The sequence below is a fragment of the Otolemur garnettii genome, unplaced genomic scaffold (genome assembly GCF_000181295.1).
Source record: "Otolemur garnettii isolate 467f Iridium unplaced genomic scaffold, OtoGar3 scaffold00047, whole genome shotgun sequence".
In the NCBI taxonomy this organism is placed as follows: domain Eukaryota; kingdom Metazoa; phylum Chordata; class Mammalia; order Primates; family Galagidae; genus Otolemur; species Otolemur garnettii.
In genome coordinates, this window is record NW_003852442.1 from 6839052 (window position 1) to 6848961 (window position 9910).

Sequence of the window (9910 nt, forward strand, 5' to 3'; positions counted from 1 at the left end):
CAGAGAGTTAAAGAGTTGTTTGACCCATAAGGTGTGGTGGGTGTGGATAAAGGTGAAGGATTAGGAGTGGGAAATGGGCCTCATGAAAAGGGCTGAAGGTTATGGTGTCTGTCCCAAATTTCCCATGAAACTATTTGAGTATTTTCTTTTTTACTAAAACCAAATGTGTCCTTTTGAGAACTGATTCATAGCCTGGGAGCAGTGGCTCAGCCTTGTAATCCTAGCACTCTGGGAGGCCCAGGTGGGAGGATTGCTTGACCTCAGAGGTTCAACACCAGCCTGGGCAAGACTGAGACCCTGTCTCTACTAAAAATAGAAAAAATTAGCCAGCTGTTCTGGCAGGTACCTGTACTCTCAGCTACTCAGGAGGTTGAGGCAAGAGGATCACTTGAGCCCAAGAGTTGGAGGTTGCTGTGAGCTATGATGCAACTGCACTCTACCCAGAGCAAAAGGGTGAGACACTGTCCCAAAAAGGAAAAAAGAAAGAAAGAAAAGAATGAATAACATGAAAAGAGTCCTTTGGAACTTGGTATTGTAACCTGTTCTTCCATTAGCAACCATGTGTCCAAAGACCCTTTGGGAATCAAGTTTAAAGTTGTACCATTGTGAAAAAAATATTGTAGTGCATAAGAATTAACCATGTAGAAACTTGGTGAGTGATTAAGGCTACATTCATGTCCATGGTCTGGCATCAGATAAACACGTGTGCTCACCCCCGCTACTTACCAGCTATGTGACTGATCTTGCTCAACGTGACTCTCAGTTGCGCCTTTTATAAAAAGGATAACAGCAATTATCTCGCGCTTGTTAGAAAGCTGTGTGGTAGAGGCACTGGTACCCAGGCTAAAATGTGTCCCCATGTGGAAGGCATTCAGTGTTCTCTGCTGCCATGGTTTGCTAATTCATATCATTGCCTCTCTCTGTTCCCATCTCAAGAATGAGAACTCTCATGGCTCCTCTGAACAGGCCTGGAACAGTGCACCAGTTGGTTGCCTAGTGCCGAGGAGCCCAGGCACGAGGGGCCACATTGCATAAGGTCTTTCATGGCAGAGATAGTGATACCTCCCTCCAGGTCAAACCCCAGCCTGAAGCCCAGATCTTTTAAGTGATCTTGGCAAACTTAAGTATTTCTCTGAAAGTGAGAAGATGGCATCCTGCCTTCTGTTTCTCAGAGAGAGAAAGAAAGTTGCCGGCCTGAACATTTGTATTGATGCAAACTTATTCCCAACACTTGAGCACTCTCCCCAGTAGTGTCATGTCCAGCCCACAGTAGCAGGTGCTGGGGCTAAGAACTAAATCCCCTCCAAGCCTGTTAATTGCTTTGTGCTTCTATGAATTCTATACATACAGATTTCTGCTGCTATTCTCCTTGTTGGAGACCGTAGAAATCCTCTTTAGCTAGTTGCTTGTGTCCACTCTGTCCTGTGCCAGAGAGAAACACAGTCTCACCAGTGAGCAGACCACGTTCGACAGTGGTGACAATCTGGAAAGTGCCCATGCCTCATCATGAACATGTCACAGCAGCCGCTGGACAGTCAGGAGGTGAAGGCTAATCATGGCAACATGATAATCGTTCCTGGGCCTTGGGGGGATTTCTCATGCTGCAAGGGACTTTACTGGGAATTTTGTTCAAATGTTTAAACATCAATTTGCAAACATTGTATGAATGTGTCCTCAGCATTCACCCCCAAGAAAATCATCTAAAGCCCACGTGCAAATGACCTTGGGCTCTGTTTCTGCAGTGCTCCAAGACCTGTGGACGAGGAGTGAGGAAGCGAGGCCTGTCCTGCAAAAGCTCTGCCGCAGAGACCCTGCCCGAGAGCCTGTGTGCCGGCCTCCCCAGACCCGAGACGCAGGAAGGGTGCGTGCTGGGACGGTGCCCAAAAAACAACCGGCTGCAGTGGGTCACCTCTTCCTGGAGCGAGGTTGGTGCTTAGATGTGGCTGCATTGCTGGAGGGTTTTGTTTGGTTTTTTTTTTAAATGCTCAGGTCACCTATTAGCATTCAGACTCACAAAGCTGCCACACACAGATCACGTCTATACAAAGTGCCCATTGTTGGATGAAGAACTGAGGAGGTGAGAATCACCAAACATTGATAATACACAGGTCACACAACTTCATAAAGCATAGGGAGTCCGGCAGGGGAAGTCTGTACTTCTGTGGGAAACCTCAACGTTCACCCCAGCCAGACTTTAGGAAAAATGGATGAGCAGGAGTCGGGGAGAGGGTGTACTTTACATGACAGAAGATCCTGCCCTCAGCGAGGATGGGACTTGGGTGGAGGGAGACCAGAGCATGAGGGCCTTGGGCGGTAAGTTAGAGATAGAGCCTATGAATCCATTGACAGTTTAAAGAAATAGAACATCCTGTTTTCATTTTAGAGATAGGGGAACTGATGGAAAAAAGTTTAGAAGCAGGGAAGGCCCTGAGGTGTGGATCTTACAGTAATGAAGACAGAGATGAAAGGGTTTTGGGGAGGGAGGAGATACTGAGTTCCCACAGACGACACTGGATACCTTCAGACGTCCCTGCGGGTAGAGAGGAGGAGGATGTGGAGATGCTGCCGAGATTCCTGGATTGGGAAACCAGCTTGACTTCACAGACCTAGAAAACATAAGAACAGCAGTTAAGCCCCCAGGGTACAATGGTGCTGAGGGAAGTTTCTGCACCTAGGGTATTTACAGACTGGTAACGAGACAGACACCAACACGGAGGAAGCAACCCAGTCAGTAGCTCTATTTCAGGCCCGCCCCTTTGTTCTAGGTGACTGAGCATGTGCTGACAAGCAGGTGCATATCAGCCTGCGGACAGTACCGCAGTTTGTCCATCACTCCTCTTCACACCTGTTTTAAGAGACAGTATAACCTGATGGGTAAACACTGGGGCTCTTCAGTACAGGGGGACTTTGCCCTAGCCAGTGACAGCTCACCCTTGGTTTCCTCATCCTTACAATGAGTTAACAAGTGCACCCACCCCACAGACTAGTGAGTGGGAAGCTCAGCGGCCTCCTGTGTTGTGTATATTTACACACTGATCCCAGCTGACTGGTTTATTCACTTTACCAAGGCCCCGTATGGTACCCCATAATACTGTTTAAACCTTTTTGTTTGGGGGAGTGGGGGGGAAGGAGGAGACAGCGTTTCATTCTGTCATCCAGAATAGAGTGCAGTGGTATCAGCCTAGTTCACAGCAACCTCAAGTGCCTGAGTTCAAGTGATCCTCTTGCCTTAGCTCCCAAGGAGCTGGGACTATAGGACTGTTCTATTTTAGAGCTGGGGGTCTCACTCTTGCTCAGGCTGGTCTCAAACTCCTGAGCTCAGGTGATCCACCTGCCTTGGCCTCCCAGAGCGCTAGGATTATAGGTGTGAGCCACGGCGCCCGGCTCTGTCTGAAACTGTTTTAAGAACATGTTCTTATTCCTTCTCCCTCCCGTCCCTTAACACTGCATTAGCCTCTTCCTCAGCCAAGGGTAAACATCAGGGCATATTACCTCCTGTACAGGGGTTCTCCCACTCAGCTGTCTCTTCAGCTTTTTCTCCGGGCCCTCCCTCCGTGGTCCATATTCCCACCTCTCCAGAGAGGCCTCAGGTCCCCCTGGACCCACCGCTGTCTAACCCCAAACCTAGGGATCCCAATGGCCCCTTGATCTCATCTGTGGGCCATACTTTCCTTTCTGGTGCTAATGAGCTCTGTGACTTTGGGAAAGTCATCCTAATTCTCTGACCTTTGGTTGCCTTACCTGGAGTTCCTCGGGTGTGCCGTTGACCTCCTGTTATCCCACCCCTCTAACTTCGCCTGTGTGGTGCCCTCTGTGTCAAAACGAGCCCTGCCCGCTTACCGTGTCCCTTCTTGGCCCTAGTGTTCTGCGACCTGTGGGGTGGGTGTGCGGAAGAGGGAGATGAAGTGCAGCGAGAAGGCCTTCCAGGGAAAGCTGATCACGTTTCCGGAGCGAAGATGCCGCAACATTAAGAAACCAAACCTGGCCTTGGAAGAAACCTGCAACCAAAGGGCTTGTCCAGCTGGTCCAGTGTACAACACAGCCGGGGGATGGTATTCAGCGCCATGGCAACAGGTAGGCTCCTCCATTCAGAAAAGGAGGCATTGCACACCTGGGTGCTTTGCGTCCACCAATGGCTGTCCAGAATGAAGGACTAAGGGCTCAAGGCCTAAAAGCAGCATGTCCTATGGGCCAGTTACAGGTCTGTAGTCATCTGGGACACCTAGAAAATTAGTATCTGCCCTGTTGCTTTGTTTCTCTGAATGAGATACTATAAAACACTTAGCCCCAGGCCTGTCACGTCCTGCTAAGGTTGGTGCTGTTACTAAAGTCATCCCTGTGGGCTTCTGTTTAGAAATGCTGCTCACAGGCTGTACTCTGGGTTCTTATGTTTCTGAATAATAATAGCAAGCATTTTTCAAGCCCCTACCAGGCCCTAGGCTAAGTGCCTTACTTTGATTCTTAAGAAATGCAGCTAAAGACACCAGCTTTGAAGCTCATCAGAGAGAGGGCCCTTGTAAAAAAGACTTGGAGGAAGCTCTGGTCATCCCAGCTTGGTTCTTAGGGGCTAGGACTGGAGTGTCATGCAAGGTCTGAAAGAACAAGATGTCCTCAGGAGCCCAGAGCTGTGCCATGGCCCTTCCTATCTTGTACTTTATAGAAAATGTGGTTTGATGACACCATACAGCTGTTTTCCGCCCCCTCTTATTTTTCCTTCCCAAAGAGCAGGCCCCATACTGGGGAGAAAAAGCCTTCAGCTCTGTGCAATAAAATTTGCAGAAAATTTAAAGCAAAACAGCAACAAGAGAAAAACCCATTTCAAGAGCTGCCTTTTTCCCTGATAATATTTCTGTTTTGTTACAAACTATATTAACTTTTCATATGCGGATCTGGAAAAAATTAAGTTGACAATTCTTATTAGTTGCCTCTTTTTTTAGAAATTTTGATTGGACAATGAAACCACTGACTTTTAAGAAGCTCCAAATCCACCACACCAAGTCAGACTTTGGGCCCTGAGGCTCTAGTTCCAGAGCTGCCTCAGATGGTCAGGGCCTTTTCTATCCTAATTCTGGACTATCTGCTGCACTATTTTGCATCTGCAGAGGTCATGTGCAATTGTTTAAACACTGGGATGCATCCCCTACATATGCCTGTATTTGCTTCTGCGTCTCTGTAACCTCTGTTTCTTATGAGTCACTTAGCTGGGGAGACATGTGCCAGATGAAGGGCTCACCCTGGTTATCAGAGACCCTGAGGACACTGAGGTCCTGTGGCTGGCTCTGGCCACTCTGCATGTCAGCAGCAGGCATCGTGGTGACGGTGCTGACCTCAGCAAGGAGGCCGTGCAGCTGCCTGGTCTGACTTCTCCTTTCCCCCCCCTCCGCAGTGCACCGTCACCTGCGGGGGAGGGGTCCAGACACGCTCTGTCCACTGTGTTCTACAAGGCCGGCCTTCCTCCACGTGTCCGCTCCGTCAGAAACCCCCAGTGCTGCGAGCTTGTAATACAAACTTTTGTCCAGCTCCTGAAAAGAGAGGTAAGGGGCATTATGCTCTAGTCAATTTGACTATGTACAGGGAATTTTCCAAAAGCCCACTTTATTTGGCTCCACGGCACACACAACTGTAGGGGCATTGTGCACCAAAATGCCCCTGTTTGCCAGCTTTTAAATACTGGGCCAGCTCTCGTGGCTCACGCCTGTAATCCCACCACTCTGGGAGGCCAGTGGAGCACCGGGGCTCAGGAGTGTGAAACCAGCCAGAGCAAGAGTGAGACCCTGTCTCCACTAAAAATAGAAAAACTAGCTGGGCATGGTGGTGGGCACCTGTAGTCCCAGCTACTCAGGAGGGAGGCTGAGGCAGCAGGATTACTTGAGCTCAAGAGTTTGAGGTTGTTGTGAGTGATGAGGCCATAGCACTCTACTCCCGGTGACAGAGTGAGACTGTGTCTCAAGATAAATGCTTAGTGAACAAACAAGTGAAAATGTAACCACTGTGTGAGCTCTAGCACGTGTACTAGTCCAGCTGATTTTAAAGTAATCTGATCAACACCAGGAAATATTTTCCAGCCTAACCCAATTTCCTTGTGCTCATTTTGTAGCAGGGTTTTCAAGACTGTTACACTGTAACTTTGGAATGGAAAGGGATAGGGATAGGCAAAGAGTATCTACTTTTTTCCCCCGTCATCCTGGGTACAGTGCCATGGCATCAGAGCTCACGGCACCCTCAAACTCTTGGGTTCAAGTGATCCTCTTGAAGAGCTGGGATTACAGATGCCCGGCTAGTTTTTCTATGTCTCACCAGCTCAGGCTGGTCTCAAACTCCCGAGCTCAAGCAATTCACCCCCCTCGGCCTCCCAGAGCACTAGGATTACAGGTGCAGACCACTTCACCCCGCTGTGTAGCTACTTCTGACAGCCTTAGCTCTAGGCTTGGTCATCTGTTTTCCTTCTCTGCCTTTTCCTACCTTATCTGAGACTTGCACAGTATTTGTAGCAATTGCTCAGAGCCAGATGATCTCAGGTCCTTTCTGGAATGCTCCCTAGTGAAGAAACATACCTTTTTAAGCAAGGGGGTCGGTTTGTCCAGTTCCTCCTTTCTTCACCATCATTTTAGTCAGATGGCCACAAAGTGCAGGCTCCTCGGGAAGGACAATGGCCCCCTGTGAAAACTGCTCAGCAGTAACCTGCTGGCAGGCGGGAGGAGAGCCCAGCTGCAGTGAGGGCCAAGACAACATCAGTCTTATTTCTTGTTCATCTAGCATCCAATACCACACCTGGCACACAGCAGGTGCTCAATCTGTGCTGTATGAATGTAGCAAAGTGCCCTGCATGCAAAGCCTTAAGCACCAGGCCTTCTTCTGGGGCTAAAGAATAGAACAGTGTCCCAGAGGAGGAAGACTAAGTGTGTTGGCAGTGTCATTTATACAAATGAGGGGGACTCACAGGAGCATACAAAGAAAGGCTCTTAAAAGACCAGGCTTCCTGACTTTCTAAGGTCTCTCTTTGGCGGGGCAATGGCATGCCGAAACGACTGCCCTGTGAGTCCTCCTCCTGTGCCACTGTACAGAGTGACCCCTAGAAAGTCCTTTGAGTGTCTCTTCTGGCTGTGAGTAGTGAACACCCCCTTGGTGACACAAGAAGGAGGATTCAATTCTTGGACTTGTCTCTGAGACTCCCTTTTTGGGCAAGGCCCTCTGCTAGGTACTGTGGGTGTATCAGGGATCCAGCCCTCCCCTCAAGGATCTTACCTTTGGGTGGAAGTTTGCAGCCATTGCAGTCACTCCAACAAGCTGATTCTGCCCAGGCTGGTGTCATCCTGTCTCCTAGGACAGCCAGGCAGGTCCACGTTCCTCCAGGCCCTCCTGGCCCCGGGCGTTCACCCTATACGACAAGTACTGTTAGATGCCCTCTCTGATCTCTAGCTTGGGAAACAATCCCTGTGGCTTTGAACTATGAGTATATTATCAAAGGCCCGAGGTAGTGATGCCACCCAGAGACTTGTCCTGGAACAGGGGTTCTCAACCTGTGGGTTGTGACCTACAGGAACTGTAATAAAGGGCCACAGCATTAGGAAGGTTGAGGACCACTGTCCTGGAAGATGCCTGAGCTACAGACAAGTGGAATTAAGACCAGGCATGTCTTTAGATGGGCAGCTTCGTGTGATGGAAGGAGTAAGGGCTCTGACGCTAGTGAAGGAGCTTTGGGCAAGTTTTTAACCTTCTGAGTTCTTTTTTAACACTTAGTACTTACTGTGAAGCAGGAATCATTCTCATGTCTGACTACAGATAGAGAAAGGTACAAAATTCTGGCAAACTTTGTTCCTAGATTGACAAACCAACCAATCCTATAGAGTGTCAGATGATAAGGGAGCAGGAAGTTACATTAAAGCAGGATGTACAGAAAGGATGATTGGAGGTCAAGTGGAGGCGGAAGGAAAACCAGTTTAGATAGAAAGGTCAGGCCACCCACGGATGTAATAGTTACATAAGGAAAGGGGGGAAGATGAGGCACATGGGCTCCTAGGACAGTGGTCCTAGAAGAGTGCTTGAATTATACCTCACAAGGTCAAGAGTGGGTTAGACAACCTGAAAGTGGGCCCTTCTCCCTCAGTGTAAGGACTCCAGGTTTGACCCTGACTGAGTAGGGGCAGGAGGTTCTGGCTTGCAAGGCTACCCTGGCAGTTACCCGGGTGAGAGTCTCAGATGCCGGGAACAGAACGGGGACTTGTGGACTCTTTGTCAGCAGACGGCTGAGGACAGTGGTGGGAGTAAGAAAAGGTTGGGTGCTGGGTGGATTTGGACTGAGCCAGTGATATCTGTTGAGTATTTCCATGGAGGACTCCTAGGACACACCGAGTCATTTTTAGCAGCATCAATCAAGTGTCTAACTCACAGCAGGCGGCCAGAGTACCGAGCTGTTAGTCATCATCATGAGGATCCAGCAGAGTGCTCATACTGATAGCACAGGGACACAACGCACTTCTGCGGACCCTGTACTGGCCTGGTCATCTGTGGTAATGACGGTGCCAGTGACTCCAGTGGGATACATGGGTGGCGAGGGTTTGGGACAGAAGTGTGACACGAACTAGCTAATGTTCTAAAAGGAGCACAAAGGCTACTGTTGGAAGGGGGGAAAGGGAGTTCGGCAAAAGACTCAAGGCTTGGGGAAGAAAGGTGGAGCAGCAGGAGAGCTGAGGGTCTTGCCTGCCACGTCCAAAGGCACAATGGAAAGGCAGCGTGAAATTAGCAAGGGACCATGATTGGGTGCCTGGAGGGACAAGGCGGGTGGTGGAATCAAAGCTAGAGGCAGCTTAAAGCTTGCACAGGAGAAAGAAAAAACCAATTGCTGATGTCCAGGGTCCTGCTGGTCCTGTGGTTATTTACCCCATCTATCCTCTTGACTAGCAACCAAAGACATGGTCAGTAGAAAAGGTTGGTGTGGTCTTACCTTCATCCTTCTGCAACCTGGCTGTGAGATTGATTTAGGCCTCTGAAGAACATTGGAAGCAGGTCTCAAATTCGGGTGTCTTGACTCTCAATAGTATTAGGCCTCGCAATCCCCCAAATATCATTCATGGACGAGCACCATCAACAGCCCTGGGGACCCATTAGGCCCCTCCCCCAGCTGAATCAGAAGATGGGGTCCCAGACCCTCTGATTCAGAAACAGTGGTGTCTCCCGAGCCATGTAGGGAGAATCAAACATTGATCATGGACTAGAGAAGACTTTTTTCCCCACAAACCTCCATTAAATGGTTGCAGTCCCTTCAGGTTATCTTAATCCTGTCCCCGCCTTACTCCCCACCCAAAGTCCTTAATGACCTTTGGGGTCTCAAAGACCTCATGGAGGCCCACAGGGTAGCTGGGCCCAATGTCTGTCTTCTCACCTTAACAGGAAGGCTGACAGCTGTAGCTAACGTGCTGGTTGTGTTTTCTTATTTTAGAAGATCCCTCCTGCGTAGATCTCTTTGCCTGGTGTCACCTCGTTCCTCAGCATGGTGTCTGCAACCACAAATTTTACGGTAAACAGTGCTGCAGGGCGTGCACAAGGAAGAGCTGACCTCCACGTTCCCCTCCACACCCCGGAGCCAGGGCCTTGCCTTTCTGCCTCTGCAGCAACCAGCCACCTTTGAATGCAGAAGCTGAGCTCCCCAAATCCCTTGGGAGCCACAGCCATGTCAAGGAGCCCAGCTCTGAGGACACAGCTTGTCACCAGGCACCTATTTCATTTCGCTGAAGCACATGGTACCTTGAAGCACTTGAAACGAGGAAGCGAGGACAAATCTGACTTTGAAAAACAAAAATCTTTGGTTTGCACTGTCACACGAAAGAAGTGGTGGATCACGCTGAGCTCGGTCTAATTTTGGTTTTGGCCAAGCGAGCATCACCTCAACTGTGTGGTTTTGAACCTCAAA

General features: G+C 49.4%; 1 protein-coding gene across 1 annotated transcript in view; it reads left to right on the forward strand.

Moving 5' to 3' along the window:
• The window catches only part of ADAMTS18 (ADAM metallopeptidase with thrombospondin type 1 motif 18), a 127115-nt gene extending 117560 nt beyond the window's left edge, over positions 1 to 9555 (forward strand). Inside the window, exons 20-23 of the mRNA XM_003791426.2 lie at positions 1743 to 1925; positions 3862 to 4074; positions 5387 to 5534; positions 9440 to 9555. Of these exons, the coding sequence (XP_003791474.1) occupies positions 1743 to 1925; positions 3862 to 4074; positions 5387 to 5534; positions 9440 to 9555 (660 nt within the window). The remainder of the gene's footprint in view (positions 1 to 1742; positions 1926 to 3861; positions 4075 to 5386; positions 5535 to 9439) is intronic.
• The last annotated feature ends 355 nt before the right edge of the window (positions 9556 to 9910 follow it).